The 27,983-nt window shown below is 39.0% G+C and overlaps 1 protein-coding gene across 1 annotated transcript; it reads right to left on the bottom strand.

Annotated features, from left to right (window-relative positions):
- Positions 1–355: 355 nt before the first annotated feature.
- On the bottom strand, positions 356–24,616 carry SMC3 (structural maintenance of chromosomes 3). The gene is made up of 29 exons (XM_040070819.2): positions 24,378–24,616; positions 20,456–20,531; positions 18,860–18,898; positions 17,989–18,056; positions 17,549–17,620; positions 17,283–17,362; positions 16,649–16,727; positions 15,177–15,294; positions 14,453–14,628; positions 13,761–13,841; positions 13,333–13,497; positions 13,055–13,176; positions 12,491–12,704; positions 10,787–10,890; positions 10,472–10,571; positions 9,869–10,029; positions 8,430–8,571; positions 7,976–8,126; positions 6,776–6,928; positions 5,718–5,869; positions 5,342–5,500; positions 4,557–4,664; positions 4,052–4,160; positions 3,312–3,559; positions 2,979–3,191; positions 2,086–2,277; positions 1,746–1,923; positions 1,135–1,241; positions 356–829 (listed from the first exon to the last, which is right to left on the bottom strand). Exons 1-29 carry the CDS (start codon positions 24,390–24,392, stop codon positions 758–760), a joined length of 3,654 nt encoding a protein of 1,217 aa, XP_039926753.1. The 5' UTR covers positions 24,393–24,616; the 3' UTR covers positions 356–757.
- Positions 24,617–27,983: the final 3,367 nt, after the last annotated feature.

The following is a 27,983-nucleotide window of genomic DNA, read 5'->3' as shown; positions in this document are numbered from 1 at the left end:
TTGGTCTTTCAGGCTGAAGGGATATAATGGAGGAGTTCTTACACAGGACAATGTACATGAAAAAGAAGGGGCTATGATTTGTTTTGACACAGTTCTAGGGTCTTTTCAGGATTCTGATACTTGCCTTTTTTTCAGTTCAATTACCAGAACACTATGGATTTGGACAAGCATAGATTTAGGGCAGTTTTCTTCTGACATTAGCAATGTGCAGAAGAACAAAGAAAGAAGAGTGGTTTGGAGAATTGCTTTGTCTCATTCTGAAATATGCCACTCCAATATGACCAAAGTGTTTATTCCATCTCAGTGGATTCCTCTTCAGAAAAACAATATAACCCAAAACCTTAATATATACAAGTTACAGCCATAAAACCAACCATTTTAATTGAAGCCATTTAAAAAAAAAGTGAGGCAATATAAATGATAAAACTATACTTAAGAAGAAATAGCTAGCACTTTCTGAAAAGCTTTAAAACAGCAACAAACACTTTACAAAAGATTTGAAGGACGAGAATAAAATTTCCAAACTACAGGTATTGTATAAAGGTAACATTAACAATCATCTTATAAAATACAGCAATAGAGACAAAATGGATACTCAAGCTCATCTGAAACTAAGCCTTCTGGGGTCTTGGTTAAAATGTGTGTTCAAAAACTGTTTTAAACAAGGACTAAATACTTAATCTTTTAAATGTACAGGTCCCTGGCATAAACATAGCACTATACACATCTTCCAAATATGCAGTAATTACAAGTTCCTTTAACCATGCGTGGTGTCGTCTTCTACAAAGTCTTTGGCCATTTCTGCTGTGATCACATCAATGTGACTGACCTGGTGGAACAAAGAAGCACTCAGTTTATTACAGTATCTCCTGCAGAACAAAACAGACATTTCTGAAGGCTCCAGGACTCAGCAACATGATCGATTTATAATTCCCTTCGAAGAATGTGACATGGGACATCTGCAGGTATTTAAATTTTCTTTCAAGAACGAGAGAACTTTATATAGAAGACTATGCCATAACTAGAAATTCATCAGCTGAAGTGAGTCTGATCCACTCTGAACTCTTGCTACATCTCAAATGCATAACTTATCCCCACAAGGGTATTTACCAAGAAGCCCATCATACTGCTTACCTTGTTTCTGAATTTTACACCATAGAACTTGTCAGCTGACTCAAGCAGCTCCGGCCTAAAAGTTGTTGTAATAAACTGAGCATGTTCAGCCAGTTCCATAATCATATCTAAAAAAGAACACAAAAATCCTTTATTAATGTAATATTTTCAGTAAAGTTAGACAAGAATAGCAAACTCTTTGCTTTATTCAAAATGAGGTTTTGGTTAATGAAGTAAAAACCCCACATATCAAGAAAGTATCTATACCAGTTTTATTTCCCACACAATACAAACAAATATTCTCATTAATTCCAGTATGAACTCTGACAAGTCCAGCCGCTCAGCAAACCTCGTATAGTATTAAAAACAGCATAAGCACTTTTCCATTTATGTTTAAAATCAAAGCAGACTTCAAAACAGGACTGTTCTTCAACACACTGAAGTGCAGTAAGGAGACCCTTTAAATGCAGTAACAGAACAGAGCTTCTATATAAAACCAGAAAACTTCCCTAAACACACACTGGGCTTCTCAAAAACATGTTTTTATGATTAAAAGCTTTACTCTTAAACATCAGAGATGAGAAGACAATTATCTTCAACTGCAATAAAGACTATAAAAGGCAGACAAGTACCTGACACAGCTTTTCTATGCTGGGCATCCAAGGCTTGGTCGATTTCATCAAACAAGTAAAACGGAGCTGGATCACATTTCTGGATGGCAAATATTAGGGCCAGGGCCACTAAAGACTTCTGTCCACCTGAAAGTTGTTGCATTTCTCTCATCTCACCCTGCTTCCCTGTGAATGATACCTAAAAAACCAATGCAATAGCAAGGTAATTCCAAAACACTAAACCACAACATCACTTGCTATTAAGGCAAACAGGATCAACTAAATGCTGCCTTTAAAAACATATAGTTAAAAGACAAACTTAACAAACATTCAAAGGACTAAAAAGCAAATTTTTCTTTACCCTTATGCCAACTCCAGTGAACTGATCTACAGATGGAACGCTGCTCTGAGATCCAGATCCCCTTTCGCTCTCGGTGCTGCCTTCACCTTCATCCTGGGACTGACTGCCCTCCACATCTCCTTTCTTCATCACTAATGTGGCCTTACCACCAGGTACTAACTTCTGGAATACTTCACTGAAATTTTTTGAGACCTGAAAAAGAAACAGTCAATAAACCTACTCATTTTTACAGAGTGAAATGAAATGCAGACAAATGTTTTTGCATGAACACAAAAAGTATCTGCTTCAAAGAAGAGATCCACATTCTTAAACAGAAGAGAGGAATGTATGCTGTACAAAGCTTGGCTTAAAACAAGAGCCAAAACAACTGGTTTTACAGTATGAGAAGTTACAAAATTCTTTTCAGGAAAGTGGTACAATCAAAGCATAGAACTGTAGCAAAAACATTTATTTAGTAACCTTCAGTTAAGCAAAATACCTTTAAAGAGAACAATTCACATATTTTGTAAAGATTCTTTAAAATTCTGTCCTAAAACATTAGAATTACTCTCACTGAATCTGGAGAAGGGATTTGGTGCAGTTTTTTGCCACAGTTCTTAGAAAGCGATGTACACAGTACACAGGAACTCACTTGACAGGAAGTATTTAAGAAGTTAAAGCAAAGCTAGAGTTGTATTGGAGATGGGCACATATTGAAAACAGTAGCCTTATTTATTTTTCAGTATTTAAAAAAACCTACAAGAAGTAGTTGTATGACACTGAAGTTGTATGACACTACCTTCTATTAGTATGGATATATTTAGTATTCTCCTCTTCCCATATTGCTGCTACACCATGGGACAACTTGATTGATTTCAGCACCAGAGTCTTTACAATTGTTTCCATTTTGTTACCTGTTTGAAAGTCAGCTGAATAGCCTCATATTTCCTGAGCTCAAGGACATTCATGAGCTCCATGATGGATTTGTAGCCCCTGTCCAGTTCCTCTTGTCTTTTTATCAATTTTTCCTTCTGCTCTGAGAAATTCACAAACTGATCTAAAGCTTTTTTATTAACATGACTGTATTTCTTCAGTTCAGTATTGCACTGCTCCAGCTTGCGGAATAGCTGTAAATAGAAAACATTAACACATCAAAGGGCCTGGCAATTCTAGCCACGCTGACACTCAAGATGCAGGTGACACTAATGTTTCAGGTCATAAAACATGAAACCAAGCACACTATTTACCTGCTTTAAACTTAAAGTCTGATACTTCTCAAAAGCCTCCTGTGGAAGTGAACCCAGCTCTCTTATTTTCTTCATGCATTCCTCTTTCTTCTTGAGAAGCATGCCTTGCCTATTTGTCATTTTTTCAAGTTCTTTTGTATCGTGGTTAATGGCATCCATATGCTCTTTTTCCATGTTCTTCCAGCGTTCCATGCTCTTCTGAAGTTCTTTAATTCCCGCTTCTGTTTTGTCAATAGAGTTATCCAGATCTGCAGTATTTGAGCAAGAGTACAAAATTCAAAGTTTTAAGTTTTACATGCCTGCATAAGATCAACAATTATCCAGTAAAATATTTACGAAACAAAAAGACTAAACAAGATCTATTAAGGAACAGAAGATTAAACTTCAGGCAAAAGGCTGAAAAATCCTTCTTTTCTTCCCCCAGCTTAAAAAACCCAAACAAATGTGCTACAGTCACATTGTTCAAGTCTAAGAGAAAGCAAAGGATGTTTCAAGCCATACAGATGTGACAGCCTATCTGACAGCAGCTGAGCTTTAAATGGGTTTGACAAAACTCAGGAACAGTAATACAAGATCTTGTCTGAAGGACAGTTCCCTCACAAGTACTACACCCTCAAGCTGGAAGCCCACTACCACCAACACAAGTTGATTACATTATGGTCTGTTTCTAAATCAAATATGGTATGTGTGAACTTTTAAATCCCATGGGAGTTTTCTTTCCAAAACATGATGTTACCAACCGTCTGACCGTGCCAGCGTATCCTTCACTCGTTTGTTGATAGCCTCAAGTTCTGAGGTTGTGGCAGTAAGAACTGTGCCACCTTCTGTTTCTCGAAGCTCATTCAGTTCCTATGGGATAAACAAACGTCACCAAGCTTCAGCATGAATGGGAATATAAGCCAGACAAACAAGCTGGCTTCTGCTACTCTACATATAACTTCATAGAACTATTATATACATATACTATTCAATATTTTCATGAAGTTCTAGAGAATAGTTAGATTTTCAAACAAATATGTCATTATGATAGTCCTGTTGATACACAGGCTGTGTATTTACAGTAGTTTTTGTCAAAAACTTACTGTGCTGAAATTCAAATGACCACTTAACTTAGTTTATACCTAGGGAAGCAAACCCCACCACAGATAATGCAGTGTAACAAATGAGTATTTATGATTTAATTTGTTAGCCCCAGAAATAAACCAAACCCAGACTGAAAAAGTACATTTAAAACAAAATCCTTACTTGTTCCACTTGGTCTAAGCGTTTTCTCAGATTCTCATTGAGATATGTTTCAACTCTTGTGATAATGCCTTCCAATTTAATCCTCTCATTCAAAAGCTGTCTGTTTTCCTGAAGACAGTAGAGAAGTATATTAGCTGCCTTACCTAATTAGGACTATTTTTTCCTTGTTATATTAAAAAAAAAACCACCCAACAACATAAAAACCCCTCTTTACACAATTCGTGTATTAAAATATCTCAATTCTTTGTACTGTTCCTCTAATTTTAACTGACAGAAAAAAAAAAAATTAAAAGGCGTATAGCATAAAAGTCGATTGTACAGATCAGTGAGTTTATTAATTTTTATTTGTATCTAAACCCAATTGTTAAACCTAGAAATGCTTTAGATAGTATACTTAAGAAGCAGTATTTTTCCAGCAACATGTGTATCGATCAGAAGCTTTGTCTCACCTATCACACACTTAAAGCAATTGTTTTCCTTTCTCATACTGTGCATCCTCCCTTCAGATGGTATTTATTGTTGGAAAGTCAATAGCAAGAGCAAGAAAATTGTCATGATTCCAACACAAATAGCCTTAATTCTCACACAATCAACTGGCAAAATTCACCCAGTGTTTGAGAAAAACTTGCAAACACACTCTGCTAGTGAGAGAACTTTAAACACACCTACCTACTACTGATGAAGCACTTATTTAGTGACACTAAAGCCTTTATCAACTTTTCATACAAAAGTTTATTGCTAAGAAAGGTACCACCTTTAATGCAAAGATAGTCTCATTTCCTTACTTGCTGTAGCTGTCGAATTTCATCATTAAGAGCATCCACACGTTTCTGATCTTCAAGACTGAGCTGAGACAACAAATCTGTCCCCAGTTCTGCTTTTAATGATTCTCTAGTGGACTCCATAGCATGTAAACTTGCCTCCAGGCTCTGCAAGCTACGTTGCTGTGGGACAGATATTAGACAGAATCACTCCTCAAAGCAATCTGTAGATTTATATGAAATTCACCTGTTCATACCAACATATTTTTGTAACAAGTCTCTAGTTACCTCTTCATATTTAATATTATGATGTTAACCAGAAAGGAATGCAAGTTTATCAGTAACATTACAAAACAATTAAAGTAAACCAAGTAGCAGCTTTCAATATCCCCACACCAACCTTTGGCATAAATGTCTTTTCAGACTGCTGCCTTTTCTCCTTCAGCATTTTCATCTCTGACAAAATACTGTCCCGAGAGGCTTTGAACTTTCTTTGTTGTGTTTCAATTTGCTGCATTTGGTTCATCAACTGGTCGATCTCATTATTAATCCATACTGTGGGCTAAGGAAAATTCTGTCCTTGTTTTATAAAGCATTTTATTCCTACTAGTACCTTCATTTTTTTTCCATCTGATATATTCATCTTTCATCAAAATAGAAAACAAACCAAACTCCACCATACCATAATAATCACTTGTAGAAGAAAAATCGAGAATCATGAACAAAAATAACGTGAGCATTTTATCAACCTATCAAGCACCTTATCACTACCAGGAACTAAGATGAATGAAGCTTTCCTTGCTTATTTTACAACATGACATTCAGAAGAACACAGGGGTACATCTGAACATGCAAGGAAAGCTCAAATCTTACAAAATACAGAACATATGCCTCTAATGCACTGATGCAAGTCAAAAGCAAAGGAGTTCAGTTTGAAGGACAGCATGACCTGGGTGATGTATAAGAAATACGTATAAACCTCCCTTACCCCCGAATTGTACATAATGGATCTCAAAAGGACACTGCAAAGAGACTGGAAAGACCAAACTGTCAAGCACTTCAGAGCTTTTTACAACACAGTGCTCTCCCAACTCCCCTCCACAGCATAAGTGGACTATGCAACACATCAATTCAGGACACAAGTGCTAAAAATAATGTCTGAGTCAGAAGAAGCAGTGAAGATTAACACAGATAACAAGAATATTTGGTTAAGGCAGTTACTACAACAGACTCTAAAAGGAATAGAAAGCCTCAGTCTAGGGTTTAGCCTACCTCTTAGCTTTAAAGATCAATATCAAATACAGTAACACAGAGAACCAGCCTGCACAGAAAACAGTCAAAACAAATGCCACAGATAATATGTAATAAGTCATTCTCCTGTTTGCCAATCTCTTACTGTAACCACAAAACAAAAGCTTTGTCATCACACAACCTTCCCCATTAACAACAAAAGGATATTTTCAATGTTTCTACGTAAGTTTTCATTGAGCTTTGCTTCGAGTTCACCAAGTTCTTCTTCTGCTTTTCTAACATCTTTTTGCAGTTCAAGCCGAGACTTCCTGGTGTCATAATAACCTCCAGTCAAAGCACCTCGATGGCTGACTTGATCACCTAAGAGCAGAACAGGATGAGATACAAACTGCACACTACATGCTTGCCATAAAGTCCAGCACAGTTTCTATTTAGCAGGTTATCCAGAACATTTCAACTGAGCTACAAAAGCACTGAATGTATCTGCAATCATGTATGTTTACAGTAATCAGGGAAATGTTTATTTCTGTATTCAATATAAGTGCTATTCCCTTTCTCAAGATCATCACAGACTGCTAGGAACTCCTTTAAATATTGACTTATTTCTGTTTGTTTTAATTAACTTCTGAAACCATGCAGCTTGATAGAAAAAAAAAAATACTTATAGTAAGGGAAAAATGCAAATGCCTAGCACTACCAGTTTGAAAAAAATCTCAAGTCTTCTATGAGGAAATTAATAGAGGAAGTAATTAGCAGCATCTGTGGCTTGTAGAGTATGCTGATACTGAAAAATTGATAATTTCCTCCTCAGACACCCTTAGAAGTTTTTTTTCAGATAGACTTTAAGACACAAAAAGACAACAATAAGCCTGCAGGGAATCTGCCCTCTTTAAAACAGGCAATTAACAAGATTTTTTTTTTTTTTTATTATAGATTTATTTAGAAGGGCAATTATAGATTATTTCAGATAACATAAGATGTAAACGTATCTGTTGCACAGAAGAATTCACATTGCCTTTATAAGGAATTAAGGCCATTGCTTCACACCCTAAACACTGGTTTGAGATTGGGAAAACACCATAAACACTCCAGGAAAATAAATGCCTGTTAAAAGTGGATAAAAAAACTGGATGAATGCAAACCTAATCTGTTCTGCAGTTCTCAGGATGGAGATACATTGCTACTAACATTTAGATCATAAGAAAATTCCATACCTTGTCAAGAAATCCTGTGTTTTTAAGCACTCTATTTAACCAAGTGCAACCTTGTACATACATCTCAGTCAAGTACACTATTATTTTTAATAATCTTATTTCGGCAACACTAAACAGACCATGTTTAATGAGCCCCACGTCCCCAGGAATCCCTTTTTTTACAATAAATAACTTATAAAATTGCAGTATTTACCTTCCAGAGTGATACAATCCATTGTGAAAGCTCTGGCCAGCTGGGTAGACACTTCCATGCTACGACAAATTAAAGTCTTCCCAAAAACATGTTTGAAAGCTTTATCAAATCTTGGATTGTATCTCAGTTTACTGATCATAGGAATAGCATCCTGAAGTGACAGAATTACAGTTCAGCAATTAAAGTAATTCTTGAGTATCAGGTTACAATAACAATCTACTTATTCGTATTGCATTTTAACTTGTAAAGCACAGTTAATAAAGAGCAGATACCTTGTAGGAAATAGTTTTTCTATAACACAGCTTTTTTATGTTCAGAAGTATATATTAGAAGTAGCATTTAACTGCAGACAAACAGAAAAGCAAGTGGTGGGCAACAAGCAATGCACAAAGTTCAAAACACAAGGCTTTATAGCTATGAAGCAGAGGTAGGTTCAAAAGTAATTCTAACTCACATTAGTCTCAGGATAAGCAGTATCTCTAACATCCAGCTTGTTCAGAGGGAGGAAAGTGACTTCTCCAGGAAGGTTCATTTTGTTAAATTCCATCAGGATCTTTGTGCTGACCTCATCAGAATCCACAATGTGATAAAACAACCTGTTTAACAAGCAAACAAGTAGGCAAAATTTTACTATGCTAGAAGGACAAACATATTTGTATACAAACAATATTGATGCAGATACCATTAAATAACACATCACTATAAAGCTGCATTGCATTTCCAATTCTATGCCGTAGAAAAAGCAAGTTGATATTCTTTTTACTTTGGTTAAAACAGGATTAGCCAACAACTTTACATTCCACCCTCCAGCCAGGAGCAACTCAAGACATGTACAGTGTCGCTGTGTCCACACCTCTGTCCTGCATTTCCGTTACATGACATTTTCAGCCCCCACTCTCTGTATGGATCTCCAGAGTTTGCCTCTGCTGCCTCCATACACCACACGCACAGACCACATCCACCCATCTCCCTGTGCACTATGAGGATGGCACCAGGGGGACTGAAATAAGCACTTTTCCTTTGCAAGTTGAACTGCAGCTTGCTTGCTACAGCTTCTTCCAAACTATGGAGCACAACAGGATCCAGAGAGAACTGTGAAGTGCTTGGAAGAGACACCCTCGTTCACACTGACACAAGTTTCAGAAGAGACCGCATTTCCAATTGTAGCAGCATCAACATTTCTATGTGACACTTTGCAAGGTCATGTCACCTCTGTCCTCTTTCCTGCTCTTATGCCACTATCTGCACTTCATTAGGGCAGGAACTTTTAGGACTGCTCATGAGTTGGAACTGATCACACAAAAGGATGATCTGATTTAATATGAAGGGTTAAATGTCACAGCAAGTAATGGATCACCCAACGGGCATTTACTTCTAGAAAACATTTTATAAGCAGGCTCATTAACACTCAGCATCTTTTCAGATAACTTTTAAATTGCAGCTTTTGACAGTTTAGAGGTTATTCTCAACCATGAGATTTCCTACTGCAAGTGAAATAATTCTTACTATTATTGAAACATCAGTTTTGCTTACTCTAGAATTCTACACACTGGAAGATGCAGTCCATTTTATTCAATATAATTCAATCTCACCACCAATCCCCCTGGCAAGTGTCAGGAGTGTGGGTCTGGGGCCTTTTTTGTTGGTTTATTCTTTTTTTTCCCTCTCTGGTTTTATGGTTTTTTTAGACAAAGTCAGGTACAGCTAGGATTAATATTTAAATAGGCAGAAATCTTCTTAGTTCCCTCACAAAGGAATAGCAGTTTGACCATGCTATATAGAAGGCACTTTGAGAAAAAAAGGCAAGGCATCCAAGTTCAAAAGAATAAAATTTTAGTAGCAGCTTGCAACAACAACTAAATTGTGACACTGCACTAAACAGCACATCATTACCTGTTCCCTGCAGTGACTTCAACACAGGTGTAGAATGCTGGTTCACATTCAAAGTTATTCATCACGATTCCATGATAGCCATTTAGAACATGCTGGTTTATGCCTTTTCGACGGAAGTGCTCCAAAACTTTGTTTATGCTGTCTATACCATTCAAAATGGCCTGTTAAAATACAACTAATTACTGTATTGCACTAAAAATGTGTGGGCACAATACTCATTCTAGCTTTAGCTTTGTGGCAGGCACAGCTTCCTTTTTTGCCAAATTACTGTTAACTAACCTACAGCTCTAACAGAAAATACCTAAATAAAAGTTCATCACTTTTCAGTTTCGTTTGGGTTTTTTTTAAACCAAAAGGTATCAGAGGAATTCCATTTCTGCCTAGTCTCCTCACATCAACTACCTTGAGCTTACAAAACTCATTTTCAAGTAAGTCTAGAGCTACAAATATTTGAAAAATTCAGCCCAGAATATGATTTGTCCATCTTAATTATGACAAAAAGACAGTAATTTTAAAAATAACTATCATATCTTCCAGATAAAACTGACTTGCCCTTTAAGATTGAGATTCCACAAGGAACTATCAAGAGTGAGGTTATCTTACCTTTCCTGTTGCTGCTCTGAGAAGCTGCTGTTTCTTTTCTAGATCCTCCCTCTTTGCAGCAAGAGCTTGCTGTTCTGCATTCTCTTCTCTCCATAGGTAACTGCAGAACAAAACCAGTAAAAATTTTAAGTGTGAATGCAATCTGAAGGTTTTATTATTATTTTCTTAAAGACTGCTAATCTAATGGGAAGGCAAAGCGCAGAAGTTCATACATGGCCATATTTAAAAAACATACCTACATGCCATGTTAACAACTACACAGTTGGGGTCCTTCACATTAAGTGAGATTGAGACATATTTCAATTAATTACTAACTTTCTTTCACTCTGTAGTTCATCCTTTTTATTTTTCACTTCATAGTATTTTCTGTCCAATTCTTCAACACGAGCCTTCACTTCATTAAGATCCTGGTCCAGTTTCTAACACAAAGAAAAGAACAACATGAAACTACTGCTCTCTATATTAAAAAAAAAAAACAAAAAAAAACCCCTTTATTTTATTCAATACTGAACTACTAAAAATTCAGAAAATTCCAACAAAAGTTTCAACCAGCTTACAAAAACTGCAAAAGCACTAAGAATAAAGACTGCCTTGTAAAGAAGCAGTAACAAGGTGTTGGTGCCACACAGATGACAAGGCAGGCACTGAGTTCAACTGTGCCTCTGGGCATTAAAGTGAAATGGATCCCTGTAAGTCACAGTATGAACTGGAATCAAAACAGTAACTAACATACATATAACTTCTGTGTAATCATGCTCTGAAATGACATTTGTGATAAGTACAACTAATCTTGTGTACCATGTCAACCTGCTATTAGTCAAAAGCCTTAGCCTGCTCTCCAGCAGTACGAGACTTTCAAGACAGCTGCTGTCAACAGCGTGCTGTTTAAGCCAATGCACAGACATCCCCCCTTTGCTCACTTAACACCTGCCATTTTCAAAGCAGTTCAGGGCTAGCACGACAGTGTTTACGTATTTATATGTGTACAAGGAGGAGTAACTGTTCTAAAAACACAGCCAGCTCGTTCCAAACTAACCTTGCAAGCCCTCAATCACACTCTCCCAAGACGCCTTCTCTTTCAACAACAAAAAGCCATACAGCTCTTCCCCTGAGCATAAATCAACCTTCCTTGAGGAGGAAAAGGAAGCCAAGACGTTTACAGAAAGGAATCAAAATCCACAACAAATTTAACCCTTCAATTCTACAGAATTACCACTGAGCAGTACAGTACAATTGCAGTCAGCCAGTGGTAAATGTTATTGTCTTCAATCACCAACTCAGAGAATCACAGCATTGCTAATGTGGGTGCTAGTCAAGCAGTACTTTAGCAGAACACCATCATCTTTGTACAGCTGCACTCCCAGACGGTGCCAGACTGACCCTCAATTTCAGCAGGTGTATTACACAAAGACCAAGAAGACCATCAGCATTGGCTCTGTATGTTCTCTCAATACAAAAGCATGGTTTTCACAGCTGGAGCTCCTAGCAGGAATGCTGTCTTTGTATTCTTTTTCTGCATTTGCGCTGCAAGAGCTATTTCTGAATGGAAATTAAAATCTAATTTATGCAGGTAACACATCAATCTTCTAACATGCCTAGGGATGTAACTTCTAACCAGCTGCAACCACAGTACAAGGCTGCATTGTCAAAAAAACCCTGTTGCTTGGAAAAGTGAGGGAAGTGGAAACAACTGACGCAGACTTCTCTAAGAACGTAACAAATTGTTTTCTATGACGTGGCTATGTTCAATGTAGACAGGAGCAAGGCAGATAGAAGCCTCTTCCTGATAACTCAGGCCAAACACATTGGGAAAAGTATCAGAAGGCAAAGCCAACATCCAGAGTGAAGACAGTGCAATGCTAAAAGTTTAAACTTTTATCTGCAGATGTTTTCCATAAGAATTTTTCAAAGACCACATCCAACCAGAAAGTCAAATCTTCCTTATAGGCATTGAAGTCTGTCCAAGATTGAGCATTTAACCCTTCTCCCAAAAAGACTGAGAATAAGCTGAAAACTTACACTGTACTGTTCCAAGTTTTTCTCTTTGTTTGCCTCTGTATCCTCTAAATCCTTGTGTATAGCTGCAATCTGCCGCTTCTTGTCATTGATGGCTTGATCTAAAGACTTCAGCTCTTTCTTTATCCACTTATCCCTTTCCTCTTTGGAAGTAAACTGGCTCCCTCGACCTTGCTTTGCATAAAGATCTGTTCTTTCTTGTGTAGCCTGTGCAAGTCTGTTTTGAGAAGAGAAAGACATGCTGTATTATAAAGAAATCTTGCATTAAGAGCAAACATTAAGAATTACTATTAGAATTTTCAAGAAGTCTCAAACCAGGCTCTAAAATTTGAGCACCAAATCAGTAACAGAAAGAAAAGAATCATGTTATAAACAATAAAATAATCCACAAGAAGTGGTTAAGCTTAGAAAGTCATTTTGTCAAACACTGTTGCCACCCCAACAACAAACAGGCTTTTTACAGACCATCTCCAAGTGCATGTAGCTACCCCAATCAAGCAACAAGTACAAGTTTTTGTTAACTACAGATGGACAGCATTGATAAAATTTGCATAGAATGTCACAGACCTAGCAATTCCCCTCTCTTCTTTTTCTTTTACGCTGTTAAATTTTGGCTCTGTTTCTGCCAATTCTTTCTGCTTCTCCTCGATTTTCTCAAGAAGTTTTTGCCTCTCTTTTAGCAGTCTTTTCTGAAAGTCAAGCAAAGCAGTATTTAAAGTTAGTATTTAAACTAATCTAACAAACCTTACAAAATAGTGACAGGCTCCAACTAAAACCAAAACTCCAGTGTACATGAACACCTCCTTGTGCCAGTGACATTTTAAGACTTGACTGGTGTTACGTACCCTCTGCTCACTGTTGCCAGCCAATTCATCCTGCAGATCTTTAGCCTTCAGCTCTAATTTAGTCCTCTGTTTAATCTGCTCCTGTCTTTCAGCACTCAGTTGCTCTTTCTCTTCTTTCATTGCAGAAATCTTTGTCTTCAATTCTCGAACTTGCCGTTCTATTTCCTATGGAAATTTAAGTAAGCAGTATTTTAAACACTGAATGAACTTTTCACTATTTACCAAAACTCACAAGATCATTATTCTGTAGATCACAACACACTAGACGTATGAAAAACCCCAAGTTTCCAAACAGGATGAAAGCATGCAATAGAGCTTTATATTGACACCACCAACCCTCATTCTCTCCCTCCCCACCTCCTCCAAAAATATCCCCAAAACCACAAAACAAAAACACATCTGGAGAGCCCTTTTAAAAGTATTTTTACCTCCATTTTATCTCTAGCATCTTGCTGTGCATCTCTCAGTTGCCTCGATTTTTCTCCACTTGTCTCTCGTTTAGCAGAAAGCTATATGGAAATATCACCAATAGTTTAAGTAGCCAGATTCTGCTTTAGCAGTGGTTCCAGATAGAAAAAAAGATATCTTTAGTGAAAAACAGTGATGCTGAGGAGTACGTACAGTGCAGGTAGTTTGGTGTGCAGATGGAGATTGCTGCAGATTAAGCTCTGGGTGGTGGAAGTCACAGTCTAGAGAACTAATGTGGGCACAGGAAACTGTGGCACTCAGACACAGCAGGACTTCCCTTCTACTGTGATGGGATAAAACCCCAGTTTCCTTTGCTGGGGTGCCTCCTCAAAGGCACCAGCTTGAGCCGCTCCTTTGTTATTTAGTTATTGCACCAAGATTAAATTATTTTAAGGATTGAGACATCTGAGACTCTGCTATGGGAAACCTGGTGTGACTGAGTGTGGTGCAGGGAGTCAAGCCAGGCACCTGTGCTGGGAAGGGGTTTCAGTCCTAGCGCAGGTGGTGCAGTTCTGACTGCCAGAGTGGCTCCTGGATGGCTGAACAGGAAAGTTTCCTTAGCACCGTCAGGATTCTATCAGTGTTCACAAGGAGATGGTAGCAAATACAAACCAACAGCTCATTACATTTTGTACTGGCCAAGATATTTTACCTCATCAAGCTTAGCTCGGGTTTCATTAAGTTCCTGATTATAAATGGTGTATTCTAATGCTCTCCTCATTTTATCCCATTTCTGGTATTGTGCCAGCTCTTCTTTCTCCTCTTCTAGAGTATGCAGTCGCTCTTCAATGTATTTCAACAACTCGTTGATCTTCTCTCGCTTGCCCTCTTTAGAAAACATGACAAGATTGAAATTGAGTTAAACACTGTAATATAATCCCCCATCTTTATAGACACTGAATCTACTCCAGTGGTCCAGAATTTGTCAACATACATGAAATCTAAAAAACACCCCATGTCCTGAAGCTCTCCCAAAAACCATCCCAACGGCAGAACTGTTGATACTTGTTATGTAAGGCAATACAAGCATATACTATCTTGGCTCATACACTTAATACAGACTGTACAACATGAACTCTAGTGTTTGAACAGCAGTAGGTATCCTGATTTTTGGAGCACTGCCAGCTGACATCACTCATATGTTTTGAACACTAAGTTTATCTGTATTAGCTTAGCTAAAAGGTTTTGTTACTAAAAGCACACAGAAAGTAACTTATTAAACCTTTTGAGATATTGGAAACTCAAGGAAGAAATATGACAAGCTCTGCATTGTTTAATATAACACAAACCGCATCCATCTAGCTTTACTGAAAAAGCTTGAAGTTTTAGAGTCAATTGAATTACTGTGGCATAAAGCAATAATTCTTAAAGTTTACCTGTTTCTTTCATTAGTGAAATGCTCTCCTCTTTACGTTCATCATACACTCTGGTACCAGCTACTTCTCTCAGTAACTTCAATCTTTGAGAGTCAGGAGCTGTGGCCATCTGGTTGATCTGAAAATGCAAGATCTATGACTTCAATAACCTGCTCTGGGTGTATGGCTAACCACAACAGAGCAAAGACCGCACTCTTCTGCTCCGCCTGCTCACATGGGGTTTTGGCAGGAAGATTCAGATATATAGCATATACCACACTTCTTTCCTTTTGAGACAATTACTTCAGGACAGCAAGTATTCTGCTAGTAATGAAATATGTTGCTTTTCAAATGTTACCATTTGTTGCTAAAACTCAGGATATAAGTACTGTGTACACTTAAGAAATCACAAACCACTCAAAATTATGTTTAGAGAAACTCAAGCTTTGGCTTTTAAGTCCCGGTGCTAAATCAAATAGTTTAAATGCCTCCATAAAACCGCTAAAATGCAGGGGTTATAAATCCTAGAATAATTCACGTCATGAAACACTCATTAATATGACATCAAATCAGTCATACAATTACACCCAACATAAAACTCACTTCCCTTCAATAGAATTTCAGTGGCTGCATGCTTTTCTAAGAAGGTAACTGTTTCTAATTTGTCTTATATTAAAACCAGTATGTGTATTTTGGCTGTTAAGTAGCATGCACCAATCCCCACTAGAGTGACTTTCCAGCTCAAGCTGCTTTTTTCAAATACCCACATTCAACTCTATAGGAAAATTTATCCTGATAAACATCTGGCAGACTGTACTACGGGTCATCATTCCTGACATCAAGTGCTCCTCAAGTCTTCTCCTCCTGCATTCCTCTCCAAGTATGCCTTCCAGTAACCTTAGGAGGTGACAGCTCCCAGTGTCCTTGATGATCCATCCCATGAGCCATTATGAGCAGTCTGTGCTTTGACTGCAGATGTGGGTGTCCTCTGAAAGCTGCATGGGTCTTGAAGACCAGTTAAGACAGCCCACACCATGAGCCCTTTTCCTGACGAGCGTTCATTTTCGGGACTTCTGCATTTTCCTTTCATTCTCCATTGACAGTATTTTCAACCTCTGAAAATTCTCTACCGTTACTTTGCTGCCTCATCTATAGGGCCAGAAATCTTTGAATAATTACACTGAAATAGTCACAGGAATCAAGTTTGCTTTGTATTTCAGTATATGGAAAAAAACCTGATTGTAAAGATCACCATGATAAAAACCCTCTGCTAAATATCAGCATTTACAGACATGATTTTTTTTTTCTTAGAATCAACATAAACTACTAAATCAATAATATCTGCCAAAGAAGCACCTACATACAAGAACTATTCCAAACTGAGACTGATTTAGGTTTTGCTTTACTTCTGAAATAACTGAACTAAGTTTGGCATCCAGGAAATGTGATACCCTTGACAATGATTCCTTCTACTTTGCGAAAAAGAATCTTACCTTTCCTTGTTTGACAATATAGTAGGGATTACTGCGAGAAAATCCAGCACTTTCAAGAAGATTCATGACATCATTTTTCCTGAAATGTTATTATGAATCTGTTAAAAACTTAAAGTAAAAGTGAGAGCTGTAAAAATGCAGTAAAGCATCACAACTATACACCACATAATGTAATCACTGTGTGCAATGCCTGCTCTGTTTGAACAAACTTCTTAATTTGAAAATGGCTAATTCTAAAATGAAATGAGAGAATAAAAATGGAAAATATCTAAAATACCATAGAATTGCAAAGAGACTAAGAAATAAGCACCTCAAAGCACAGAGGAGGGAAACACAGGCAAACATCACAAGGAGGGATATAAAACCACTGAGAGAAGAGTGGTGACTCTACTCTTTCAAAAAAGCCTGAAAGAAATACTATGTGAGCAGGTAAACACCATATTAATGGATGGATTAAACTGCAAATTCAAAGTCTGCTGTCTATTGCACAAGGACTGATGTTCCGGCTGTCAAACTACTGACACTCAGTATTACACAAGAGAAATAAATTATTTCACGCTAGGGATATAAACGTGTTCGCTCATTTTACAGAAATACTACTGTTCTCATTCAGGTAAGGAAAAGAAGTACCTACGTCACCATTTTCTTGTCTAAGAAATATTGGTCCTTCTTGGCTCCAATGACTCTGCGAAGTGAGACTTCCTCTTTATCAATCTGAAGAAAACAAAACCCAGTAATTACCCATTCCTCCTGCAAGCAACTGTAGCTAACCGAGATAGTTTATGGCACTTTTTACCAGAAATGACTGATAAGCAGGTGCTGTGCTGAAGCCCTCCATAAAACTGACATCCCTTGAGTCTGAAATGATAATCTATGTCCAAAGCAGTTCACTTAACTTACCGGCAACCTGTTGTCGGAATTGTCAAATATAATCTCCACAAATGCCGAAATAACACGAGGACCTGTCCCTTCCTAAGAGAGGAGATGTTTTGATTAGACAGCTGCCACCTTAGAAAAGATTTTGAACTCATTATTCTCCTCTATTCTCTGAGGACCCCACTTCCCCTTTCCTTTCAAGGACTTGAGATGCAAGAGCATCTACATAAGATCCTGCACACATATTTTTATTTCTGATAATCTTGGCTACACATTCACCGGTGTTCATTATCAATATAATGTAACACTGTGCAACAAATTCCCTTTTGCCAATGAAAACAAATGAAGTTACTTTCAAAATAATTGGCTTATAATATCCACAGCCCAGCAATTTAACGTTTTTGTTGTAGCATTCAAATGCATTAGTTTATTCTTCAGTTTTGTTGCTATACACCTCCACTTACATGCAACAAAGCCAGCCTCTGCTCCGGGCGAAGATGACTAAACTCATCACTGAGGACAAACTGAATTGCTGTAATAAAACAGTAAAGAAACAGAAAATTTATTCTTTCCTTCAGGTAGATATGCAACAGTTTCATTAACTCAAAACACACTGGTTTACTGTTGTATAATACAATCATGCTGTTGCTAAAATCTTACAATATTTCTTCATTAAAAGCCTTAATCTGCTGGATCTTTATCACTCAACCTGCTGTACAGGACTTATCTGAAGAAGTCATTGTTGCTACATTACTGGTTCACTGCATAATCATTAACAATGCTGAACAATTAGGGATTCATGAGCTTCCTTCTACAGACTCACAACACACAGGCTAGGCAAAAAATACTGTTAAAATACTTATCATTAGATAATTTATAAACACAACTGCCACAAAGCCTACTAACACCTGTAATTAGCATCTTTGCTCCTCCATTAATGCTCCCACCTCACAAAATCCCCCTCAAAACCTTGTATTAGAAGAACGTTTAAGCTGCCAAACTGCTATTTAGTAGAATTTAGCCACTAAGGAGTCTAAAACAACTGCAAATATTATAACAATCTTTCACATAGGACAGCTTTTAGAATCGGTTTCCTCCTGTAAATACCTTCGCCAGCTGAAAGTCTTAGAAGGCCCTTAGTAAGGGAAGCTGAATTCGAGGGAAAAACAGGGACTAAGTATTAAACAAGTGCATTGAGATCTGCCTTTCATCAATGTCAAGTGATTTCCAATCTGCCACTCCTTATTGAGGGGGAACATTTGCTAAATCAAGTTCTAGCAAAAACAAGCCAAGAAACCTGGTATTTTCAGCATCCCTCAGCTAATCCATGCTTACCATAAAAAAAGTTGCTTTTTCCAGATCCATTTCTTCCCACTGAAAATTAAAACACAAAGGATGACATAAGTTACAGCTGATATAGGGTAATGGTGCAATGTACCTTAAACACTACACAAAAATATTCCAGAGCAGAACCAAAAATGTAACACAGCCAAATGAAATCTCCAGGGAATGAGGTGAATTTGGTAGATGGATCACTGAGTACAGGACAGTAGCCCTTTGCCCACTCAAACCCATTACCTCGATTTACAAACTCCAGAACTATTCCACAACGAGAATAACAGTTAAACCAATCTTATTTATTGCCACCTTTTTGGTTCTTATACTGACATTCTGATGGGTAAGAACAGTAAACCTAAGTCAAATTTTCCTGGCTCCAGAACATTTATCCAGAGGAAACCACCTGCCTATACATCCAGGCTGACTATGAACTTCACATGGCACATTACCTTCTTAATACTCCACTTGTTAATCCAGCAGTATTTTTTTTAAAGACTGGAATAAGTACTACTTCTATATAGAAGAATAAAGTTGTAAGAATACAGTATTACACCAATATAATCTCAATGCTTATACCACAATGTTTCAGCAAGGCCCAGTGTCTTCTGTTTACGATCAGCACTCACTGTATCAGTTTCAAACCCACTTGTCTTCCAGCAGCAATGAACATTCCAGGCTTTTTATCCCTCCCTGCCTACATAGCATCCAGATTCACCTCATTCCAAAAACTACTTGGGATTACTATGATGTCTTTAAAAAAAAAAAAAAGTAAAAAAACTCTCAATGGAAAGAGATTTTTTAGTGTATTTTAAAAACATTAATACCTGGATAAAGTTTTAGCTCCTGCACAGATAACATTATTAAGCAAGACATTTATTCATGTCTTATGTATGGTTTTTATCCTAGTGCCAGAGTTAAATCCGGGCTAAGATTTTATGTCCAAAATTGACTGTTTGCTGTTGGGTCAGCAGTCTCAAAAGTTGCTGCACAATCACTAAAATCAATGCAAACAAAAAGGCACGGCCTGGCATCCATAGGCAGAAATAGAAGAGGCGTGAGAATGGTAGACAACAATATGCTATTAAAATAGGAATTATTCATGAAACTGCAGTTGAAAACTTTTACTTTTTGACAGTCTACAGTCCAGAAATTCATTCCTTTAAAACTGGAAGAAAGACTATCTTCTTTCTCTGCAGGAGTTTATAATTGCTGGTGTGCTTATTTATAAAAATGACAACACGTGCACAGACAAAAAAAAAATAAGAATCTCATACAAATTCTCTGCTGCAGTTCCTGCAAGGACAACCTTTAAAGGAGGTCTGGCTGATACAAAGATGTGCACCTAGGAAGGAGTTTATGAACCTCAGTTTCTGAAGACTCAGCTTGTGTCCCAGGAAAATTGAACATTAACAACTGTTTGCTGTAAGTCCCTGTGGTACGTTACAGATAGCTGTGCAGAAGTTTCCAAAACAGAAAATACAATCATCAAATGTAACCTGAATATTAAAAACTGTAAGGGAGACTAACATTAATATCATCTGAAATAAAAGTGCAATTTTAGCTAATTGATAAAAGGCAAGTATCAGAACTTACCAATGACATTGTGTTTGGAGCTGAATGGGTCCACAATGGTTTGGTCCCTGTAGCTTCGAAAGCCCTGAATGATTACCTGGTGAGAAAAGGAAGTTATTTGAACAAATTCTCTGTTCTTGAAGAGTTTTTCTACTGTAAGGTTTGATAGAATATTTATATCAATTATAATTAATTTGCCCTTCCTGCACACATTCAACTTTCCAGATCAAGATCAGAAACTTACATCAAACTTGCTCCTCACCTAAGCATTGATCTGGGGACAGATTTCTCCCCTTGAAAGAGATGCTGGTACTTGTGCAAGCCAAAGCACAGCAAGCAAGAGAGTTCCAAGAGATTTTTTGGTAACAAATTAGACAAGAACATGTATTTGCCTCAAGTATCATATACAGGAAAGAAAACTCAGTATAACAAGTACTTGTATTTAATTTTTATAATGCAATCTACTTACAGCATGAGAATTTTATTAGCAAGTTCTCCAAGAAGCGCAATTGCAGGCTGCAAAAACTGTACTAGACTGCCTATTTCACATGCAATAGTCTCACTTTAATGTGCAATCTAAAGGGAAACATAAAAAAGCAAGCTTGTCTTGGCTCCAATTCAGAGCCTAACAAGACAAATAAAAATGTACACAAATAACTTTGAGAGCTATGCAGCAAACAGTCATCTGGAAGCAGCACATCAAACTTCAACTATTGAATTTCAGCAGCATTTTGAGGTTTGCCCGGCCTGGCAATACACAAGTTACAGAGTTACAATATCCTAAAACTTCAGCTCTGCATGGCAACAAAACTGCTCCAACTTCTGGCACCATGCAACCTGTTCCGTACTTCAAAGCTGTGCTGGAAGCATAGCAGCCTTGCTCTGCTCAGTACAACACCAGAAAGGCAGCAGCCACCTGAAGGTTTGACATTTGCAGGTCTTTCAGCAAGAACACTTTAAACAGGACTACAGTTACCATTTAATAGCTGTATTCTTTGCCCAGCTCTTTCAACAGAAACAGGATACAGATAAAACACTGGCAGTGTTTCACTATGACAGCTAAAACACACTAAAAATTACTTCTTAAGAAGACACAAAACCAGCTTGCAAGATACTTATCAGTGTTATTACTGCTGAAGCTTAAGACATGAAATTACTTGAATTTTTTGTCTGTAAGGTCTATAGTCCCATCACCAATTTCTATTTCTCTGAACATGCCATTCCTTCTCTCACATCTTCAAGTATTAAAGTAGCCCATATTCCAGAATGAGCATATTACCTTTTAATTCAAGAAGTATATACAAAATTTCAGCAAAAAGCCTAGAAGTAGTACTGCAAACATTCAAGCAAGCCCTTCCTCACTACTACAAAAGCCTCTATTAAGTGTACACCCCAGCACCTCAAGAAACAACTACCTTCAGAACTGCATTCATATTCTGGTAGCGTTAAACAAACAGTGGGGAAAAAAAATCCTGCCCACAAAAAGTACTGGACAAAAGACTGGGAGAAGAAAATGCCTGTATTCATGTCAGTCTTCCATTATGTGACAAGTATTGTTATGGAAAACTCCTCTTATCACCTGTTTGTACTAATGGATTAAAACCATCTAATAGCTAATATTGAATGAAAATGTCATGTCAGACAGCAAATCAAATACTGGGATTTATAAAAATCAAAATTAAATTAAACTTTAAGGTACAAACTAACTTTTAGTCAGAACTCAAGAGAGACCTTCTCTTCCCAGGCACTATGGCTTTCTTGTCAAATTCTCTTCGCAAAATTATTTCACAATTGGAATCTGAAGCTAAGAATACAGGTAGGCAGCAAATTACTAATCCTGACCATCAAACATCTGACCAAAGAGAAGCTATTCTGGAAAAGGAATAGTGTTCTAATACAGCTTCCCTCAATATTCTGCCTACCTAAACCTCTTCTGAACTGCAATTGTCTGTGCTCCTCTCCTTATGCCAGAGAGTTTTCTTTAACCACCTGCACTGGAAGCAGTCAAGGATTTCAGAATTCAACAGACCAAAGTGCAGAAAGCAAGTTTAAGACAATGCACGGACTGAAGACAAGCCAGGCACTGTGAACGCAAACCCCCGACCTCCCCTAAGGAAATCACTCTACCTCATCTGCCAGATGGAGACTTCTGCAGCAAGCTCAGGGCCAGCAGCTTTCAAAGGAAAGGCAGGAACAGAGTATCTTACTCAGGTCTTTCTTGCCACTCACCCTAGGTAGGCCACGGCAGCCATATTCATTCACTTTAACATATTTAATAAAAAATATTTTAAAAAACCCAAACATTTTGAGACAGTGCTGCTTCCAAACTCGCTAGATGTGAAGGGGAGAAACTAAAAAATGGGAAAAAAAAAAGTTGGTCTCTACTACTTTTCGTTTTTTACATAATATATAAAGAACATCTAAATTGGAATAATTCATTTACTTGATTCTCATAAGAACCTGAAAGTCTCTACAGAATGATGAAACCAACCAATTAGTATTTCTTGAATATTTCTATAGAAGCACAAACTTTTACCACCCACATACTTGGGCACCACGGGAGTGGGATACTGGCAGACTGAACACCATCATCTCCTCTCCAAAGCTTTTCTCTAGATGGTTTATCACTTCATCCATCCTACATATTCTGAAATCTCATGACTTCTTCATTGCCTTGTATCAACTCAGACTAACACTTAAACATTTTCGATGCTCAAACTCCAGGAATAACTTCTGGAAAGCAACAAAACAGGGGATACTCATGGAATCTAATTCATTCTCGTTCTTTTTATTCTCATATCCACACATTGTTACACTTTCTTCTATAGCTCCTATAACACTATTGGTTACTGACCACCCAAAATTTCCTTTTTGTTTTCCTCAAAATGAAATATTTCCCCTGTTCTGAATTAATTTGGACTTATCCTATATATCTCTGTTACAAATGACTTTGTTTTTCACATCTCCACTACTGTTTGCTTCTGAGAAATTCAAATCTGGAGAACAAAAGCTCTTATTCAAAGTCTTTAAAGCCATGTGCCCACCTGTGATGATTAAGAGTGATTTACAAAAAGCACGATCAAAAGGCGTTTGAAACACCGCCCAGTCAGCCAAACAGTAGATGAAAACCTGGTATCTGTGTAGAACATGTACTTCCAAAGCCAGTATTCTTCTTAAGAAAGACACCCGCTGGGTGTCAGGAACAGGTCAATCTCGAGTCCACCAGGAAATGAGAATCCTGGTCGGCTTTGTATGAACACACACGTGCAGCAACACGAAAGCAGTAATAAAAATCCGCTGTTAAAGCGGCTGCAGGGAAACTGCAGAAGTAATATAATTATGACCTCGAAAACTTAAAAAAAGGTGTATACCAGAACCTTTTAAACTGAGCACCAGCCATAGATCGTTTGGCAAGGGTGAAGCATAACTGGTGAAATGATTCATGCCCGGGGACCTGAGAAAGCATCCCAAAGCAAAGAGACCCCACAACTTGAACAGCTGAAAGATGACTCCGACAGCTGAGCAGAGCCCTTTGTTTTGGGTACGAGCCTCCCGCGGCCGGGACACCGGGGCTGGCGTACAAATGGGCCCCGCGAACAAGTCTCGGGTCCATGAAAGAGAGCGCCCAGCGCCGCTTCACACCTGCAATGAATGAAAGAGGAACACAGAAGGAGGGAAAGCGCCGCCATCCCAGCCAGCGTTAGGACCTGACCCGTGGCTGGGCCGGGGGCACCACCCTCAGCCTGGACCTCGATCCGCCCCCCGGAACCTAAAAGATCGAAGCCTCCGAGCCCGCCACAAGCCTGCCGGCCCCCGGCTACGGGTCGGGCAGATGTGAAGGTGCAGAGCCCCTAGCCCCGGCGCGGGGCGGGCTGGGCCAACCCCCTCGGCCAGGCCCAGGCCGCACCGCACACTGCGGACGGCGCGAATCCCGCCGGCTCACCTGCTTGATGTACATGTTTGCCGAGGATGGGGTAGGCCCGCCACGCTGTCGCTCAGCCTGCCCTCGCCGTTTCTTTCCGGTCCGAGCGCTCGGCTTGACCGCGGGTCTCCGCCGTCGCTTCCCGCCCCCTCAGCCGCCCCCTGCTTCCCGCACAGGGCCCGCTCACCCCCTCACGCAAACAAAATGGCGGCGGGCCCTCCCCGTTCCGTCCTGGCCCGAACCATTCAGCGCCACTTGGAGGGTGAACTGCGGAGCAGAGAACGCGCTCCTGTACCGCCGAAGAAGCGACACCACGTGGAACCGCGGGAATTTCCTTTTTCCGATCTTCTCAAGTGCCTCGGTGGTCTTTTGGAGGGCGCTGCGTCGCTGGGAAGGCAGGCCACTCTGCCTCCCGGGCGCCGGGATCCCCCCAGGGAATTGGGAGAAGTGGTTTCTCCTGTCGAGGGGCGGATTGGGCGCCAAAGGCAAGTTGAGGCGAGCGGAGCGAACGGCGGCGCGCGCCTCTAGGGGGCGCTGTGGGGGACGCCCTGAGGGGCCGCTTGCGCCGGAGGTCAAATAAAGGCTCGGTCTGAAGTCCGGGCTTCCGTTCGAGGATCTAAAAATAACTTTTAAAAATAAAAATTATAATAAAAAATAGGCATCAGGAGCCTTAGGGCCTTCGCTGACGCACCCTTTGCCTCAGCACACCCGCTCCCTCAGCCACTTCCTCCTGGCTGTGTAGGGTTGGGAGCCAGGCTCCACATCCACAGGGAAAAATTCTGGGCGAAGCCAAATCAGTGCCCAGGGTGAGCTGGGCCAACAGCGATGGTGAGAGGCATCCTCAGGAAAGCAGCTTGGCTGCAGTCCGTGCCCACTCCTTCGCCTCAAAGAGCCACTCTCCAGCTCCCCGGAGGAGCTGTCAAACACGCAAAAATAAGCAAAATGGTGGGAGAGAAATATTAATTTTCACCTAACCTCTTCCACTTACGGTGATCTCAGGTGGTGTTGAGACAACAGTCGGGGTGCGACATCTCTGAGAAAACACAATTTTCAATTTGATGGTGCTCCTTCAAAACTGCAGCCGTAGCCAGCACTCCTAGACATGCAATAGTATTCCTCCACTGAGCCTCTTAACACTATTAAAAACTAGACTTAAACAGAAAGGTCTAGTTTCTACCTCTTCTAGAATAATAGATGGATGAATTACTTCTCTCCCCTAATGGGAAAATTTCTCCAGTCCCAGATATTCTTAAGTGCCATGTAATTAAATGGTTTTACTAACGGCCCTTCAAGAGGATATTGTAACAGATTTTACCAGCACCTATAAAGAAATGGTCCATTGTTTCTTCAGAAACCATAGAGCTTAAAAAACGAAAGTGCTTAATTGTTGCTCCACAAATTTCAAAATGAAAATTTCCCGCCAATCTTATTTGGCTTTTAAATTGCTTAGTTCAATGGGACTCTGGGGAAAAATATTTTCTGTATTTGCATTTTCAAAACCCCTTTCATCTTAAGATTTCAGGGAATTTTAAATCCTCAAATAAGTCTCACAGTATCTTTCTGGGATTAGTTTGTGATACTAAATTTACTCTTCTTCGCTTTTTCTGGGGTAAAGTGAGTTAGAGATGCTGGTAGTTCAAGTCCCAGATGCCTGGCCCATCCAAGGAGACTCCTGGCAAGGGGGAGAAGAGAGTTTAAGAAAATAAATAAAAGTCAGACTCCTCACTTTTCCTTACAACACAATTGAACAATCTTGTACCTGGATAAAAGAATTATTTACATCCATTTCTGTGTTAACATTATAATGTAAATAAATTGTATCCATTTACACAGCCTAGATTACACAGATTTACACGTTCTAAATAAACCTGGAATTTTCAAAACCACCTGAAAACACTCAGATAGGAGAACACAGAAACAAGTTTTGCATATGTCTTGGAGACTGTTGGCAGTCCACAGCAGGCAGTGCAGTCCAACCTCTGCTGAGAGATGGCAGCAAGGGTTTTGTCCCAACAAACAGCCAGGATATCTCCTCACTGACAATCTTCTCCTGCTAAAGACACAGGTGGATGTGGATGGACCACTCCTGTTTCTCAGGACATTAACAGGCATAGAAATGTTCAAAAATTGGCAGGTTCAGAAGTTTATTCATCTCTGTCTTCTGTTTTTAGAGGTACAGGATGCCTTGAGTTACGTTTTAGAGATTTTCTTTGCAGTTCAGAATCTTATTTTCACTTGATCAGAGACTCCCAGAGCAAGGAATTAATCTTCCTGCCTGAAAGAAAGGGTTCAGAGAAAGCAGCTGAGGAAAATTTGCCTTTTTTTCTTGACTGCTGCCATGACATTGTTGTGCCTGAATGCACCAAGTCTTCTTGAAAACCCTATGTCAAGCCAAACAGCCCACATCTGGTGTTCCAGACAGCTTCCTGTTGTTGAGGTGCACCAAGGAGTGCATCACTCTATTATGAACAAGCACAAACAAGGACTTGGGATCTCTTTTATCCCCAGGTGTTCATCGTCTCTTGAGCACTTTGGATATACAGCACACTCCGGCAGTTTGGAGAGGGCTCGTGTGCATACAAATGTGCACAGACAACACAGTATATTTATTCATAGGAATAAAATCACGTCCCACTGATATTCCATTATCAAACACTCTCACCAGCATGACGTGCTTGCAAAAATAGCAACTGTATTCATTAAGGATTAAGTGGCAAATGATTGTCTGTTGCAAAGAGTGTTTCAAATACTCAAATAAGGCCCCTGCACACAGGTTTTGCCACATAGCTTTTAGAGAAGGTACTTGAGGCAGTGGAGTGGTGGTGTAGATATTATATTTTCTGTTATTCTTTTAGTTTTTGTAGTACTTGCTGAAAATATGCTTCCAACCCAAGTGCGATGCATGTAATTTTCATTCTCTCAAGCTGCTGTGGCTGTAGGAGTGCAGAAAGCTGGCAGCTCATAAAACAGCGCTCTGTATTCAGAACCTGCAAACATATTACTTGCGACGTGAGGAATCTACCTTGCTTCAGTCGGTGCTGCAGAGATTTTTTCCACGGCCCTGCTTTATAAGCAGTATTTTTGTATAAATATGCTAGAATTAGACATTAGCACCAGAAAGGAGGAAGTGGGAACACTGTTTAAATTCATCTAGGCTTCATCAGCATAAAAAATACGTCAAACTTTTCTTTCATGAAACTTAATGGGAACATATAGATGGGATTTCAGTTCTGTAATTTTTTTTCCCTCTCTTCTCAAATAGTAGAATTTCTCTCAGAAAAAAAAAATGTTAAACCTATTGTGGGGAGGGACAAAGCACTTTAAGTGTTATTTCACCTCTTCTATTACCACTTTCAGTTGTGAACCAACACGTGTATGGGCTGCTTTCATTCATGAATAGCTGCAATCACTGAGGTATTTAGTGCCTATTTAAAATGCCTGTAGAAATCAGTAGGTTCACTGCAACATCAATCCCTTGTGCTTCATCTCTTGAAATCCTTAGGGGAGGCATACCTTCTGGAGACAGTTCTCCTTAGGGCTGGTGTTGCAACAGAATCTCAGGAGCAGAGTGGGGAACTTGGATTTTGGTTGACAATTTGATAAAACCCTGCAGGAACCAGCGCCCAA

Source organism: Hirundo rustica, chromosome 8 (genome assembly GCF_015227805.2).
Source record: "Hirundo rustica isolate bHirRus1 chromosome 8, bHirRus1.pri.v3, whole genome shotgun sequence".
Lineage (NCBI taxonomy): Eukaryota > Metazoa > Chordata > Aves > Passeriformes > Hirundinidae > Hirundo > Hirundo rustica.
This window is presented reverse-complemented; position numbering and strand designations above follow the sequence as displayed.